This window comes from Acinonyx jubatus, chromosome C2, assembly GCF_027475565.1.
Source record: "Acinonyx jubatus isolate Ajub_Pintada_27869175 chromosome C2, VMU_Ajub_asm_v1.0, whole genome shotgun sequence".
Lineage (NCBI taxonomy): Eukaryota > Metazoa > Chordata > Mammalia > Carnivora > Felidae > Acinonyx > Acinonyx jubatus.
The window spans coordinates 107,512,885-107,531,059 of record NC_069384.1 but is presented as its reverse complement, the minus strand read 5'-3'; the positions used below and the strand labels follow the sequence as shown (position 1 = coordinate 107,531,059).

The following is an 18,175-nucleotide window of genomic DNA, read 5'->3' as shown; positions in this document are numbered from 1 at the left end:
CTGGGACAACAGGTATGAAGCAGGGCTGTCCCATACAAGTTGAGGTATATGGTCACCCTATTTGGTAGGCACCTATCTCCAAGGATTATGCTAAGTGCATTCCATATACTCTTATTTAGTATATACAACCACCCTCAGAGATAAGTACGGTTAAAATCCCATTTTACAAATAAGAAGTACAGTGAAGTTGGATAATATGCCCAAAGTTACAAAGCTAGTAGCTGATAAAACAGGGGTTCTGTGTAGCTCTAAATCTTCTCTCTGGCTTGTCCCCACCAACTTCTCCCAATGCACACCACCTCTTTACATAGAAGGGTTATACACACAAATATCTATCTCCAACTTGACCTCCCCCTGAGCATCAGTACCACATTTCTTAATGAATCCATGGATCAGACATTGTGCTAGGAACTTGGCATGTATATGAAGACGACAGCAAGGAAAACAGATGCAGACTCTGTCCTCACTGGGCTTGCAATCTAATGGTGGAGACAAGCGAACAACACTGTGTGATAAGTAATAAGACTTATGATGGGGGAAAGTGCAGGGCATGGCAAGATGTCAGGGAAAGGCCATCTACCCAGACTTGAGGATCAAGGAGGACTTCCATGGGGACAGGAGGCAAAAGCTGAAGCTGGGAGAGGGCAGACATTTTCTTTTTTATTAAAAGTATTTTTTTTTTAAGTTTATTTATTTATATGGAGAGAGAAGAAGAGTGAGAGTGTGGTTGGGGCAGAGAGAGAGAGAGAGAGAGAGAGAGAGAGAGAGAGAGAAAGAGAAAGAGAGAAAGAGAGAAAGAGAGAGAGAGAGAGAGAGAGAGAGAATCCCAAACAGTCTCTGCACTATCCGCATAGAACCTAAACAGGTGGCTAGAACTCATGAACCATGAGATCATGACCTCATAATGGAATCAAGAGCCAACCAAGTGCCCCAAGAGGTAGACATTTTCTAAGTGAGATGAGGAGGAAGAAGTGTGTGGTGGCCAAGGGAAGAGCAAACACAAAGGCCAAGTGCTAAGAACGTGGTACTTTCTAGGAGACAAAGGAAGTAGGATGTGTGTGTACTTGTACATATGTGCACAGATGGACAAGTCAGAGCTGGGGCCAGAGCATGGAGAAAGGATCTTATGGGCTACATCCTGGAGTGTGAACATTATCTTCCAAACTTTCAAACTTCCAAACTTCTCTGTGAATGGTTTAAAACATGAGGATGGCATTCTCAGATACACATTTCTGAAATATCACTATGGTAGTGGCATACATGAGAGATTGGAGTGGGTGGGATGGCAAAAGAGTGGGAAAAGTCCATTTAGGGAAAAACTACGGCCATCCAGATAGTTGCCACTGGTATGTAGAGAAGGGAGTAGATTTCAAGGACTCCAAAGAAGGCAGGCATCTTTCTTGGTCTACTAAATTCTTCCAGGCTGAAGGAGGAGCACTTCATTCTTATTTTACTGAAGTAAAAATAAAATAAGCTCTTCTGGGCTAAGACAGCACAGGAGAATACAGTGGTGCACTGCTGAATGACAGCCCAGCAAGAAGGAAGCTGGGGTGACATGCTGCCCTGAACCACACAGCATATCCTCAGCCTTGGATCTCAACATGCACGTGTATTCAACACAGATGTACTTCCCTCAACAGTAACTTGTCTTTGCTTGTCTACTGAACCAAAACCATGTTTTAAAAATGAACAGCAGTGTTAAAAACCTCAACACTTTGCAGCCCACTTTATTGAAGGCACAAGCTCCACTTTCTCAGTCTACTGCATCCTTGTAATCACCCAAATTTAATGGAAAGTAAAGAATAAGCAAGAGGGGAATGAGTTTTGCTCCACCACATCTTGGAACTTTGAGATCTCTTACTATCTTACCTGATAGGAAAGTTACCATTGGAATTTCTTTCATGAATAGCAAAAGAAAGATGGGTTTAATATGTTTTATCCAAAATCTCTAAGACCTGCTGTGGCCTGTCCAATTGGAATGATCTAGGATGGAACAAAAAGTTTTCCAAAAGCATCAGGGGGAGCGATTAGCCCAGATTAGCTAATGAGAATTCAGTAAGAACAAGAAGCAGAATCAAACTGAGCTAACCAAATAAGCTACCCAATTTTATAGACATTTGTGTGGCTAAAACTAAGTGGCAGGAAGGAGAGGGTGAGGGGGAGAACCTTATTGCTATTTATAGAAGTTTCTAAGAAAATTCAAAATTGCATGATCAACGGTAATGGCAGTAATGCTGTAATTTACATTTTGGTTGCCTCCCCACTATTCCATTCTGCCCCTCTAACATGCAGCTGCAGAGGGGCTGACTTTGGCACCACTTCCAGGAGTAAGTTGTCTTACGGCATTAACAAGACAAGGCCTTGGCAAGTTATTGTTCCAGGAAGGAACAATAGGTTAGGGGTGGGCACATGAGCTAAGCTGCCCAACTAGAGCTCAGCACAAACTCTAGACAGTAACCATGACACTAGGTTGTCACTTAGATTCAAGGGTGGTCACCCCATATGGTCCTCCCACTACGTGAGGATTCCTGAGTCCTGAGAGACAGGAGGTCCAAGCGGGGAAGTCTGTTACTGGCTGAGCCAGTGAGTTCGTGGATCTCTAGGCCAGAATAAGTGCCCTGAATGCCCTGCAAGGGTAATAGCAATAAACCCACCCTCCTTCTTCCCTGCCCATTTCTGATATTTCTACTAGAAGGTAGAGTTAGAATCACAGCCAGAGCCCAAATCATTCATTCATTCAACCACTTAATATGAAAGTTGCACTAAGGCCCAGGCACTATAAGCCAGAAAAATCATGGTTATTAGGACTGACATAGTTCTTGTTTTCATGGAATCTATAATCTAGTTGAGAAGACAGATATTAAACAAATAATTGCAAAGGTGTAAAAAAAAAACAACCTTCATAAAAGAGAAGATATAATGGGAAGCTACCCTGGACAATATAAGGGGGATAACTAACCTAATCCCAGGTCAAGGCAGGACTCATTTAGGGCATCACACTGAAGGTGGAATTTAAAAGACTAAGAAGAAGTTAGTAAGAGCAGATGTAGGAATGGAGTGTTCTGGGCAGAGGGAACAGAATGTGAGAAAGACCATGGCATACAGACAGTTGTGTTTAGTGGGACAATGGTGGGAAGCAGTGTGATAGGGAAAATGAGAAAACTTGAGAGGTAGACAAGGATGAAATGACACCTTGAAAGCCTGGTTAAAGAGTCTGTAATTCATCCAAATCCTAATGGGAAACCACTGAAGAATTCTGAATAGTAGAGTGACATGATCAGATTTACCTTTTAAAACATCATGCTAATTTCAGAGTGGAGATTAGACTGAAGGAGGGCAAGAAAGGTCTAGGTGACAGTTGACATTGGCCTAGAACAGGACCCAGCCATGGACAAGGGAAGTAGACAGACGGAAGACACACTCAAGGAGGTGCAATCAATGCAGCACAGCGGACGACTGGCTGGAGAGGTGGGAGGGTGATGCACGTGGTGGGCTCGAGCTCCTCCCACACCCGAGCAGGCCGGGCAAGATGGGTCCAGGGCCACCGCACTTTGTCCTGAGGATCCCAGTGAAGCAGTATTTGAGTTATTTCCACCCCTGCCCATCCACTTTTAACAATTTCTCCCATCATGTTGCAATAGGAGATTTTCATTTCTCAAGTAAGATGAGGATAGAAATGCAAGAAACTGGAGAAGCAGTTCACAAATGACAAATGATTAGAAACAGAGTATGAGGTCCATTCTTTTTCCTGTTGAAGGACAAGTCCAAGGGAGAATTGTATACCTGTTTCAGATGTGCATTTAAGCCTTCGTGTGTGGCCTTCAGTAGTGCCCTCACTGTGAAACTATCAGGATCTTCTTTGTCTCGAATCTGAGATTCTTTTAACAATGACTCCAGTTTTTTCCTTATGAAAGATTCCACCTGATGCTCAGTGGTCCCATTATTCTGCAAAGAATTAAGCAATGTAAATTATTTCCCTGAAGAAACACAGAATCAGTTAGAACACACCCTTCATTCAAGCCACCACTGCTTTTATAATTTGATTATCTTTCAATTACCAGCAAGAAGTTAAGCACGTTATACGATTTTGGTCCTTCCCTCCCCAGCACACACACTGATCCACCGAAATAATGATTACTATGATTGTATTCAACCCTCAAGAACCTTACAAGGTCTTATTTTCAGAGATACAGAATCTGATGTTTAGAGAAATTAAATTGCTCAAGGTTACAAAGCTAGCAAGTAGCTGAGGCAGAATTCAAACTTAGGTTTCCTAAATGCTTCCCACCATGCTACACTGCATCCTCGTGCGTGCCCTCTCTCTTTCCTTTTCTTTCTTTTTCTTTCCTTCCTCCCTTCTTTGTCCCCCCTCCCTCCCTTCCCCTTTTTCTCCCAGAAAGTTAGGGGAGGGGAGGGGAGGGGAGAGAGAGAGACAGAGACAGAGAGAATCTCAAGCAGGGTCCACACTCAATGTGGAGCCCAATGTGGGGCTCAATCTCACGACCCTGGGATCATGATGACCTAAGCCAAAATCAAGAATCAGACACTAAACCACTGAGCCACCCAGGCACCGCTACATTGCACTTTCTTTTTTTTTTTTTTTAAATGTTTATTTTTGAGAGAGAGAGAGCAGGCATGAGCGAGGGAGGGGCAGAGAGAGAAGGGGACAGAGGATCCGAAGCAGGCTCTGTCTTGTGCCACAGACAGCTCAAACTCACAAACTGTGAGATCATGATCTGAGCCGAAGTCGGACGCTTAACCAACTGAGCCACTCAGACACCCCTACATAGAGAGGAAGCAAAGGATAGTTTTTGAAAACTAAGTTTTCTATATCTACATAGGTAAATTTGAGCAAAAAAATATGCTATTTTTTTCTTAAAATTTTTAATGTTTATTTATTTTTGAGAGAGAGAGTGTGCGTGTGAGCACAAGAGGGGCAGAGAGAGAGGGAGACAGAATCCAAAGCAGGCTCCAGGCCCTGAGCTGTCAGCACAGAGCCTGACGTGGGGCTCGAACTCATGAACTGTGAGATCATGACCTGAGCCAAAGTTGGACACTTAACCAACTGAGCCACCCAGGCACCCAAAATATGCTATTTTTTAAAAATCACTTTGCTTCATTGAGGGGAAAATAATGCTATGGAAATCTTTGGAATTGAGAATTATTCTGAGATAAAAATTTCTTTGGTATCTCTTATCCCAATATGTAACTAAAGAGAACTCACTTACTGACCTGTGCTATGATTCATCATTATCATTACATTAAGATCACAAATATTTTGGATAATAAAGCTATGCTCACATCCAGATGACAACTTAGGCAATTTTCAGGTGAACAAGGGACATAGATTTCCTTGAAGTCTTCCTTAGCATGGCTTTTTGGGCACCTTGCTCTGCCTGATACCAGTAGCCCTGGGCTCCTCAGCTCCTTTCCCCTCTCCCTAGACCCAGTAATTGTGCTTAATTCTTCAGACACCTGCTAGAGGCCAGCTCTAGCCACAGGGAAGGAGAGCGGTCCTCCTCCAGGAGAACAATGCCTCTATTCCTCACCAAAAGTTTAAGGACTGTTTTCTACTTGCACATTTGTTACTAAGAGGTCATTATATTTAAACCCTGTAGAACCAGGTAGTTTTCTGGTAATGCCTTCCATTTTCACAAAATCTTATAAGAGAGAAGCAATATAAATGTCCTAAGGGAAATTTGGAAAAATAAGCCTCCACCACAGTAGGTTGCTGACTTTCCCTGTATTAAAATCACATGCACAAATGTCTTTAATATATCTAGTTAACAAGGCACTCTACTTCACTGGAGGCCCTCAGGTCCTGAAGGAAATGCAAAGATGGAAAAGAGCTGATCTGCATGCTGCCTGTGCCTGCAGAGATGCTACAGATGCCTATGAAAGCACAGACATCCAGTACAACAGCAGTTCCGAGAAGGAGCATGGCATCCCTGCCCGAGCGACCAACAAATCGTCCAAGAAGAGCTGGACATGTCTGGGGCTCAGCAACAATGAGGAAGACAGGGGGGTTCCCGTCCTCCATAGTTCCGGCGAGGTTTCACCTTAATAATGTGTGCTCTGTACACAGGAGCAGACTAGTTCTCCTCGAGCACGAGTTCACAGAAGAGGGTACTGGAGGATAAAGCTAGAAATGTACGTTAGGGCCAGATGGTAGAGGTACTTGGATTAAAGAGGTATGGAGCTGCTCGAAGTCTCTGGGTAGGTACGTATCTGAGTAATATTTTAGAAATAATACTAACCTGGCAGCATGGGCAGAAAGAGGACAGGGGCCTGCAGAGGAAAAGCCAGACACATTGGTTCCTACACCCAGTACTAGGCGCCTAGGCTGGGGAGGGATTCAACAAAGATGAGGGTTTGAGAACAAAATTCATGTCGTGTAAAACAAACCCATTGAGCTGTTACATGCCAGGTGAGAAACATTACTAAGGCACAACCCCAATGTCTCAGAACCCTCGGTGTCATGGACAAGACAGACACATGAATGGATAACTACACAAGCAGGTGCAAATGGTAGAAGTCAGGAGTGTCAAAGGGCATACAGAGGAGGGACACCTCATCCAGTCCCGGGAGGGTGGGAAAGACTTCCAAGAGCAGAGGAAATTGTAGCCAACCCTTAGATGATGAGTATAGTAGTTTCCTGTGGCTGCTGTAACAAGTTACTACAAATCTGGTAGCTTAAAACAACAAAAACTTTGGGGTGCCTGGGTGGCTGAGTCAGTTGAGCCAGTTGACTCTTGATTTCAGCTCAGGTCATGATCTCATGGTCGTGAGATCAACTCCCAGTGTCAGGCTCTGCACTGAGCATGGAGCCTGCTGGGGATTCATTCTTTCTCTCTCTCTCTCTTTCTTTCTTTCTTGCTTTCTTTCTTTCTTTCTTTCTTTCTTTCTTTCTTTCTTTCTTTCTTTCTTTCTTTCTTTCTTTCTTTCTCCCTCTCTCTCTCTCTCCCCTCCTCCCTCTGGCCCTCTCCTCTGCTCATGCTCTAAAATTCAATAAAATTGAAAATTAAAAAAAAAAAACAGAAGTGTGAAATCAAGGTATCAGCAGAGCTAATCCTCCCTTGCTTCTTCCAACTTGCGGTGGCTCCTGGCATTCCTTGGCTTGTCAGCCAAACTCAAGCCAGGGCCTCTTTTCTTCACATAGCCTCCTTCTGTGTGTCCCCTGCTTCTGCTGTGTCTTCTCTTCCCATGAGGACACTCATCATTGGATTTTTAAGGCCCACTTGGTTATGGATCAGGATGACCTCATCTCTACAGCCCTAAGTTAATAACATCTACAGAGACTCTTTTCCAAATAAGGTCTTAGGTACCAGGGGGTTAAGACTTGAACAGGCTTTTTGGTGGCCACAAATCAACCTCCTACAATGAATAAGAATTGACGAATGTGACAGAGAGTAGAGTGACAGCATTCCAACATGGGTAAAGGTGCAGAGAAAACCAACAGTATCAATAAGAATAGTATCCATATGAACATGGAAAAAAGCACAAGGAAATATAGAAAAAGCAACTAAGACTATATATCATGCTAAAATTCACAAAGTACAGTCATATACTAATACTTTATCTGAGCTGCCCAGCACCCTTTAAGGTAGCACTAGGTTTAGCCAAATTTTATATTCATGATATAGAGGCAGAAAGATTCAAAACTTGTCCAAAAACACATGCCTAGGAAATGGCTGGATTGGGACTTGAACCTGAGACTTCCAATTCAAAATTCTGTGTCTATTTCACCATATAATGCTGCAGCCATCCTTCTCATACTGTTACAGAAAAAGATAAATTCTTGACTCTAATTAACCATGAGCAGGCTTATATTTTGACAACCATTATCCTTTTTTTATAAAGTTTTTTTTTTTTATTTTGAGAGAGAGAGAACATATGTACAAGCAGGGGATGGGTAGACAGAGAGGGAGAGAGAAGATCCCAAGCAGGCTCCATGATATCAGCACAGAGCCCAGCTCGGGGCTCAATCCCACGAGCCATGAGATCATGACCTAAACCAAAATCAAGAGTCTGCCACTTAACCAACTAAGCCACCCAGATGACCCTTGACAGCCATTATTCTTATAGGACACCTGGGAACTATATCCCCACAATCCCTCTGTGGGAAATAGTAAGTTTTACTTATTAAGTTCTGAAGGAAAAGAATTCCAGGTCAACACATCGGATCAAGTGACCAGAGCCTGGCAGGGAGCACATTTGTTGGGACGACCAAAAGAGAAGGTATACACAGCATCCCCAGAGAGCTCCTAGCATGCCCAGGCCATATAGAATACCCTAAATAAATATCAGTCTCCTTTTCCGGCTCAGGGCTGCAGAAGCCAGAGATAGTGAGGAGATGAACTGTGGCTGCTATGCCCAGATACTTTCACTGTCAGCAAAGCAAAGCTAAAAATACAAAGCCTGGCCAACCGGTGCTGGAAATAATGAAGGCTTAATACAAAGGCTCTAATTATTCACCTCACATCCTCCAAACACTGGGAGCTGCTGAAGGAACGATATTACTGCCTGTTGATCTTTCTCTTCTCTGTGATGTACCGCACAAGAAAATTAGTAGCCGTGGAGAACAAATAAACGTGTGGCTGAGGTTTCATTAATGTGTTATCATTTGGTCCTAGAACCCAGGAGCACTACTGAAAGAAAGCTGAGACAGACACTTAACCCCTCGACCTGTTAGCCACTGTGCAGTGGCAGCAGGGACCACAGTTGAAAGCCACATGCATCTCACTCTTTTGTTCCTTGAGCCAGTGGTAGAGGAAGGATGCTGCAGTTGCCGGGGGGGTGGGGGGGGGGGGGGGGACAGGAAGCAGCTCTTTAAGATGGTTGGGAGTAGTTTCCACCAGAGAAGAAATCCAGGTTCCTAATTCCTGTTTCTGAGAGGTAAATCAGACCTAGGAATATCTACCAAAAACAACACTTCCTTGTTTTTTCTCCAGTGTAAAATTGAAGGACTGGAAAAGTAGACGGCCAGAACCACAGCTACTACCCCAGGCTGGGAAACAGCAGGAAAGGGGAGGAACTGGGTTGGAGGGGCTGCCCCTTACAGAGGGACCCTCTCAAACAGTGGTGCTCTACTTCTGCTGCCCACCAGAACCCCCAGGGAGTGTTCCCAAATCCAAGACCCCACCCCAGACCAATTACATGGGAATCTCTGGGTTGGACCTGGGCACTGGGATTTTTGAAAGCTCCCCTGTCATTCCAATGTGCAGCCAAAGCTGAGGACCTTTACTTTAAAACAAAACACTGGACTATCTCACCATCCCAAAATGCTTCTTTCTCTGCATCCAGGCTAAAATCTGGAGACAGGAAGGATAATATGTCAGCCACCCTTTGTGAGGGCCTTAGAGCTTTCCAAGCCTGGTATCTGAAGGTCTTGGGCTAAAGAACAGCTGCTTCTCAGCCACCCAAGTGTGTGCATTTCCTACTATCCTCTACTGTCTCCTGCCTGCTCCTTTAGCTCTCTTAGAGGACCCTCTGTTCAAGGTCCAGCTCAGGACTCACATTACCAATAATGGTGCTGCTACTGCTTTTCCTATTACAAACAATATCTACTATTTATTGAGCACAAATCATATTCCAGAAACTGTTCTGAGTCCTTTACAGGGTGTGCAGAAGTAGTTACGTGTTACTGTACAAGGGCTCGGTTAAGACTTGTTGGAAGGCTTCGTATTTATGGGGTGAGCTTCATGTACAAGACAGCTAATATTTGTGCCTAAGAGGCTGGCTGAATATAGATTCACAGAACACAAGAAAAAAGATAGTGAATAACTCAGTATTAGAAGAAAAACACCACTGAAGTTGAAATATAGGGGTGGAAAGTCTTTAAGTCACATTGACATTAGGGGATCCCGTAAAAATGAATAATGGTGAGTTGGCCTCACTGAATCAAATCTGTTAGATAACTGTACTGTGGTTGAAAGGGAACTGTCCCCTGTGTGTTTTGAGCTGCGTGATTCTTGAGTCACTGAACACACTGGCTTTTCCATGGGGCTTACATATATTGGGCCAGATTTTGTCTGTGGCTGAAGCCACAAAATGTATCAGGCAGAAACCGAAAGGATTCAATTAATTCAACAATTGAAAGATTGAATGAACGAGCAAAAAAATTTTGGTGTAGTTTGAATCCCTTAGTTAGAAGTAACCATAGACCAGGAGGAATAAGAAGACCTGTGTGAGGGTCCTGCCTCCCACTCTGCTTTTTACACCAGGTAACGTGCGGGAACCTCAAGTCCTGTTTCTGGCCTTTGCATTTGCTGTTCCCTCTGCCTGGAACATTCTTCCCCAGATATCAGCACAGCTAACTCTTCACTACTTTCAGGTGTTTGCTCATATGTTACCTCCTCTGTGAGATCATTCCTGGCCAACCTATCTAAAACTTCAATAGACTCTTTACATAGTACACATGCCCACACACACACACACACACGTCCACACACGTGCATGCCCACATATGCGCATGTGCACACACACACCCACACACACATGCCCACATATGCACATGCACACACGCACACACACACATACACACTTTCTACACGTTTTCCCTACCTTACTTTTTTCCCGTTAGTACTTATCACTGCCTAGTACCTTATACAGGTTATTTATTTGTTTTACCTCTTATTTATCCTCTTCTTTCCCCATTAATGTGTAAACTTCATGAAGGCAAATATTTTTGTGTGTTTTTTGTTCACTGATATGTGCCCAACACCTACAACATGATGGCTGCATTTCCAAAAAGAGATGCTCAATAAAAAATGTTGAACATGCCCATGAGTCTTGTATAAGTCTGGTGAGAGTCAGTGACCTGGTATTCATGAATGCTAAGTTAAAATTTTTATTTATTGCAATAATTCAGATATAATTTGTAAATCTGACCACATTCTGTTAACTTAAAACTGAGGTTAAGAACTTCCTCTAAGGTAATTATTGGTTTCACATAAGCTATTCACGGTACATCCTCTTTTGCAGAAATGTGATCGGGCAATTTACATTCAACACTCAGATAAGGCATCTGAACCCTGTGCAGACAATAAGACTATAAACTGACTGATTACAGAATTACACTTTGGTTTTCTAAACATGGCACTGCCTTTTCTCAGAAGAGCTCAAAAACAGGAAAAAAAGATTCAAAAAAGTGAAGTAAAACTTTATATATTTCCAGTGGAATATTGGTTCCTTTATGTATTTTCTCTCCTAGAGTCCAGCAAAGAGATACCTGTAAAATGTCACAAGTTAGGTGCTCTCTGCTTTTACTAAAGCCCAAATCAAAGAATCCAAATAAAAGATCATACATATCTTTACAGAATCATGTTCTAAACTATCTACCTATATGGCTTCCTAGAAACCATCTAGGAGGCTTTGAAGATGGGAGGGGTCAGCTGGATATTTTCACAGGTTAAGTTACTGATTCGTTTCCATAAAACTACAGCTAACTCTATTTATAATTATAGATACTTCACATGAAAAGTTAGGAGTTCACTGATAGTAGAAGAAAAATTATATAACTGGGTGGATTTAGAATCTAAAACAACTTGGGTTTTACTCAGCAATAAATGACTACGTTGTGGTAATAGCTGAATTTCCATCACTCATTTTCCCTAAAAACAGTATTTTCTAACTACATACTTTAGTCAAGCCTCTCTGTTCCCTACTTTCAAATGATAGACTACTCTGAAGCTGCTAATCAAGAGATTTTGGAAAAAAGATGCAAAAATAATGAAGAGCAGAGACAAAAATTTGGTTTATAAAATAAAAGCTTAAAAAATAGAGCTACATTATCCATAATTGCATGTAAGTAATTACAAAAATAGTAAATAACTAGAAGAGTAAAAAATAAACTATTTAATATATTAACCATTTTCACTAATGTAAATCTATTTAGATTAATTTTCTATGACTATAGCCCTATTGGTGGTACTTGACTGCACTAATATAAACTATAAAAGGGAACAGATTAATACAGATGGTAATTTTTCCTTTTCAGTTCAAGCTGAATCTTTCCCACTTCATCCTTTTTAAATTGCATTAGAGTCAAGAAAAAAGTGTCTACTGAGACAACAGCTGTCACTGTACTTATGTCCCATTGGTAATAATGCTGGCTCCCTTTGGTAACTATAGGAAGTCATACTCATTACTATTATTTCAAAGAGAATGGACTGTTTTTTGCAATGTAATTACTGCATTCAGGGCAATGGTGTAAATTTGAATATTTTGTACAAAATTTATCTAGTTTTTTTTTTTTTTGAGAGAAGAATAATAGTTCTGATATTTAGAGGAATACTACTTATCCATAGAAATGAAACTGCAAACCCTGTAACAAACTAATGTCAGGCTGGGGTGGGGGGGTTACTCTCAGGCTGCCATGTGATCCTGACAATCATATGAGTTGTAGAGGTGAGAAATCCTAGCCCCCCACGAGGAGGTGGGGGGGGCGGTAATCTGTTTAAGTTCTACATTTCCTCTAGGTTTGCATTTCCTTTAGATTATCTGCCTAAATGATGCTTTTCTATGAAGGCAGCTCCTTGATCTCAGACAGGGGTCTGAAGTACCACGCAGACAGCAAACTACCCTATGCCATTTTATCCAAGATGTGGCAAATTAAAGATTTATCCAAGAGTCCTATTTCTGGCAGAGCTTGGAAACCCTCTGATCCAAAGTATCTTCTCAGGACAAGGATGGGCATCCTAGAGGAGCAGACCACATGCCGTTGGGTTCTGCAAGCCACCCTTGACAAGCAGCATAGTGAGGTTGCCAGCAGGAGGCAGAGGAGACAATGCTAAAGCCAGTTTATTTCAGCAAAGACTGTGACATTTCCAACAGCAATCTGAGTTTTGACAAAGTTGTAATAGGAGAGGATTTGTCCCTAGATAGAGGGTCAGAAAGGTTAATCACGAACATTCCTTCCAACTGTAAGACACAAAAATCCTTGACTCAATAAACATCTAAGTGTCTGTTTCCCCAAAAACGAAGTAACTTTCAACAAATATCCCTTTTGCACCACAGCTACCATATTTGTGAGGATTCCAACACAGCAGTAATTCCTACCGCAACACAATGAGGGTAAAAATTATAACTAAGGCTGTAACTTACATAATGGAGCTTGAATTTGCACTCGTCCTCAATTTCATCTGCACTGTCTTCGTCAGAAACTTCCCCTTCCTCTGCATCATCCCCAAGGTGATAAGGCAACTTCTTGCCCTGAAATGGAGCAACACGCCCAATTTAAAAATGAAAACAGTGTGCATGTCTGATGTTTGGCACAGGTTCACTTGATTGGGAGCATCTAGAACATGTGCCTACATCCTAGCTCCGAGAGGCTGCAAAAGCCAAAATGTCTAGCATGTTCAGCCACTAGGAGGGGATTCCTTAAAATATAGGGATGGGGGGTAGGGGCAGCTGGCTGGCTCAGTCGGTTAAGCGTCCAACTTTTGGTTTCAGCTCAGGTCATGATCTCACAGTTTCGTGGGTTCAAGCCCCACTTTGGGCTCTGCACTGGCAGCGTGCGGGTTGCTTGGGATTCTCTCTTTCCCTCTCTCTCTCTGCCCCTCCCCTGCTCATGCACTGTCTCTGTCTCTCTCAAAATAAATAAATAAACTTAAAAAACAACAAAAACAACATAGGGATGGGGAGAACTCCTTAAGCATGGAAGGATGTTCATATGCTTGGCAGCCAAAAATAATGATAAATGTCTAAACATCCCAGGCTGCTAACCAGGCTGATCTTCTCTAAACTCAAGCCCCAGTGACTTCTCATTCTCCCACTCTCCACACCACTATTGGCCCTCTTCAACATGCTGGATTTTCTCCTCACCCACTTCCTCTATGCACAGGACCACCACCATAGTCAGGTTTTCAGAGAACTCTCCATCCCTATTTTCCTTTTTTTTTTTTTAATTTTTTTTAATGTTTATTTATTTTTGAGACAGAGAGAGACAGAGCATGAATGGGGGAGGGGCAGAGAGAGAGGGAGACACAGAATCGGAAGCAGGCTCCAGGCTCTGAGCCATCAGCCCAGAGCCCGACGCGGGGCTCGAACTCACGGACAGCGAGATCATGACCTGAGCTGAAGTGGGACGCTTAACCGACTGAGCCACCCAGGCGCCCCTCCATCCCTATTTTCCTATACCTTCCCTGATACCCAGAGCTCTTGACCTTGGGTCCTTAGCACAGTGATAGTTTCAAAACTGATTAAATCATTTATATAATGAACACAAAATCTATATTAAGACTCTAAAGTCTTGGGGTTTGGATACTTAAACATTTTCTTCAATGTATAGAGGATCATTTATAGGATTGAAAGGGTGAGATTTAATTTCCCTTTGTAATGATATGTATTTTACTCCTTATTTGTATGTGCTATCTGCAAAGTGAAAACTACACTCTTTCCATTTCACACAAACATTTGTAGAGATAGATATAGATACATGCATACATACGTATATATAATTCTAAGTAAATATGGTGAACATTTTTTAACTTTCTCTGTATCATTAATAACAAAACAGCTCACAATTAAAGCATTTATGTCTATATATTGATTTAAGTCTTTTCTGGTACAGAAGACTTCTATAAAATGAATTTATTTTTCTTTATTTTAGAGGGCACTATAGAGTAGCTATGTTAATATAGCAGCATCAGAAATAAAGTACTCAACCTAATGGTGACCAGACGTGTTCAGGAACACAAGACATCAAGTTAATGACCTCCTTCATTTATGCACCACCAACTACTTATTCAGAGTCAACTCTGTTTTGGGTACAATGACAGATAACCAAGATGGATCTGTCCACAAGACATTTTAAATATAATGACAGCAATTCCCTCTTTGAAATAGAACAAAGCCAACATATTTTTTAAATGTTCAGCAGAACAGAGCTACCAAATATGAGAAGTAACATCTGCAAGTAAGGAGTAATAATCCTTGAATGATATAAACAGTTCTGATACCACAAGACGGAAACAAAAGTGTAACCGTGATGGGCAAGCAGTGATGAGCTAGTAGGGAGCTGCACCAAGCTTTAGTTCCCCTTCATTTAAATGTGGTGGCAGGTGGGAGAACACATTATTATGGATGCTCAGAGCATCCATAGGTAACCTAATTTTCCATCCTTAAAATTGAATTAAAAGATATGAGGGCTATATTTTTTACCAACTCTTCCATATTTCTGGTTCTCAAAAGTAATTTATCCAGGCAAATAGGAAGAAACGCAATGCAACAGAACATTGTTTCTTGATGCTTCTTATCAACAGTTACATCTAAGGAAAATTATAGAATAAATTAAGGCAGAACTTAAGGTGACTTAAGGAACTTAGCTGTGGTCCAGTAGATACAAACAAAGAATGTACAGTTGTCTTTTAGGGATCTCTTTCCGATTTACATACTATTCCATGCAGGAGTTATCAAGAATTAGATTAATTGGTCCATGATACATACAAGTATTGCTAGAGACTGGAATGATAGCTACCATTCAGCTCTAAGCTATATGACCCAAGAAGAATGGTAACGAGTCTGTGATTCACATCTGTAAAAAGTAAGAAGCTTAGACCAAATAGTTACAGTTTCTTTCGGCAATAAGAATCTACGGAAAATTACTGTTTGTTATTATTTTTGTTCAAAAGCCAACTTTTGTTCACTTTTCAGGAGATATGTGTGTATACATATACTTGGAAAGCATGTGTATTATAATTATAATAATACACAACTTGTCAATCTCTAAAGTGTTAATTGGCCACTAAATGGTGCCTTTCAGTTCAAAGGTGGCTCTGATGACAAAGGTACGTAGGAAAACCCACTCCTTTATTTTTGCTTCAAATGGAAATGCATTGGTCCATAGATCTAGGAGATCTTCTTAAAGTCTGAAGAACATTGCTACTAGCAAATGAACCTTAGATGCCTTCATATGCTCGCAGTCCACACTGCTGCCACTCCTCCCACTGAGTGCCCCAGATCAGCTGGTGCATCCTGGTGCCCATAAGCCCTAGGACATTCTATGACAAATGACCCAAAGTCCAATTATGCAGAAGGGACTCAGTGCATATCAAATGTCTTAAATTCCACTGTCCAAAAGGGAAGCATTTCAATCAAATGGACTTACTCTGCATTTAACCTCCTGACTGCTTGCTAAAGACTACAGGAAACATGGAAACATTTACAAGGCTACTAAGGTGACATTTAGCTTTCTAACCCAGCAATCAGTTTTTACCACAAGAGTTTGCTTTAGCAAGATTTCAGGAAAATTGACCTTAATGTTATCTCTTACATTATTTGGAGCTTTTATTCGAAATGCTGTCCCACATACAAATGCCTGACAATACCTCTTTGATGAATTCAGTCTGTAATTTTCATTTAACTGATAGAAAAATGGGTTTTGACCTATTCCAAAGATGAATATTTCACATCTTTCCTATTTGCTGCCCTCCGTTAGAGACCCTATTAAACTATTCCTAGGAAATTACATTGTTTGACTTTCCTATGCCTCCTTTGTGATATCTGGTTTTTTGGTACACATTGCTGTTAAGTAAAATATGACCCGATTTGAATATTAATACCCTCTTGCTCTTCCTTAGGTTTTTGGTATCAAAATAATACAACTATCCAAGGTGGATTTATTCCAAACACGTAAAATTAACAGGAATTAAGTAAAATCACAAAGTCAGCCCTGTGAGATTTCAAGTAACTCTTTTTCTGGCTATTCTTCGTATTAATAATACTCATTGCAGGTAGTAAATTTCCTCCCTCAGAAAATCTGTTCATAAAATGTCATTCTCTTCACCTACTGCTCCTTCACATACACATGAGTCCTGTGGGGCATTATGTCTGTGCCTATGCTCTGCTTTCAAGTGAGCTCTTCTCACTTACATAACCAAGGGCTGATCAACCGTAAAGACTGTTTTTTTTCTTTTTCCCCCCTTCTTTTTTTTTGACAGTTATTGGAGCTTGAAATGGGAGAGAAGAATCTGAAAGAAATGCTTTCAGATGTGGACACAGGAGGCTTCTCTCGCTCCTATGCACATACTTCTGGCCAGTGTAAACTATAACAGACTCAAATATTAAACATTTGGCTTACAGTATTGATATTCTCACTTCACAAAAACAACTCCCGAAATATGTGGTTAGTCAATAACAAGCTTTTTCTTAAGGTACAACTATTAATAAATTGGAACAAGATGCAAACGCAAATCTAGGTGACCCTTCATGGATTAACTCTATTATTCTCCTGATAAACCAGTTTTTAGTCCTTAAGGGAGGGAGGGCTTAGTTGGTCATTAATGCCTTTCATTGCATTTCTGGAGGTAATTACCTTCACTAGGATTTTGCCTTTCAAACTCTGAGGGCTTGGAAGCTGTTTGGTCTCTCCTGTGTCTACAGATGACAGGTCCAGCTTGTCTCCAAATATTCCTTTCAGGTACTGAGCAATCTTCCTCTGTTGCTGGACACTGCAGTGATTCTCAATGGACAGTATGACCGGGAACCTAAGAGGATAGCGACATATTCTAAAGGCATCAAGTATAGGCAACTCACAGGGGTGTTTGAAAATCACTCTATATATTCACTATGTTCTTATAGTCCTAATGACAGTATTTGTGAAAGCAGTACTGACTAAAATGAGAAAGATGAAAGGAGCAGTTTTTAAGAAACTCCTCTAACCAAATATATTTTGCCAGGCATGATGGCTGAGCAGAATACCCATCATGTGGGATGCCCTCATTTAATATTTTGCTTTTAAAAAAGGTACATACATTATGTCTCTTTTAAAAGAAAAAGAGAGAAAATTTTAAGAGAGATAAGCCTAAATAAAAAAACTCATATAATGTAATTTTGTCTTATCTATTCAAAAATCTAAAGGAGGAAAGAACATATAATCTTCAATAAATGGTGCTGAGAAAAACTGAACAGCAACATGCAAAAGAATGAAACTGGACCACTTTGTTATAGTACACCCAAAAATAAACTCAAAATGTATTAAAGATCTAAATGTGAGACCTCAGACTACAAAAATCCTAGAAGAGAACACAGGCAGCAATTTTTCTGACATCACCCATATCAACATTTTTCTAGATACGTCTCCAAAGGCAAGGGAAATAAAAGTAAAAATAAACAATTAGAACTACATCAAAATAAAAAGCTTTTCTGCATGAAAGAAACCATCAACAAACAAAAC

The 18,175-nt window shown here is 41.1% G+C and overlaps 1 protein-coding gene across 8 annotated transcripts in view; it reads right to left on the bottom strand.

Annotated features, from left to right (window-relative positions):
• The window catches only part of PLCH1 (phospholipase C eta 1), a 217,384-nt gene that overhangs the window by 25,820 nt on the left and 173,389 nt on the right, over positions 1-18,175 (bottom strand). For all 8 annotated transcript variants that reach the window (XM_027061565.2, XM_027061561.2, XM_027061568.2 and 5 more), the window contains 3 exons: positions 17,315-17,486; positions 13,105-13,212; positions 3,784-3,945 (listed from right to left, as the gene is read on the bottom strand). In XM_027061565.2, the coding sequence (XP_026917366.2) occupies positions 3,784-3,945; positions 13,105-13,212; positions 17,315-17,486 (442 nt within the window). The remainder of the gene's footprint in view (positions 1-3,783; positions 3,946-13,104; positions 13,213-17,314; positions 17,487-18,175) is intronic.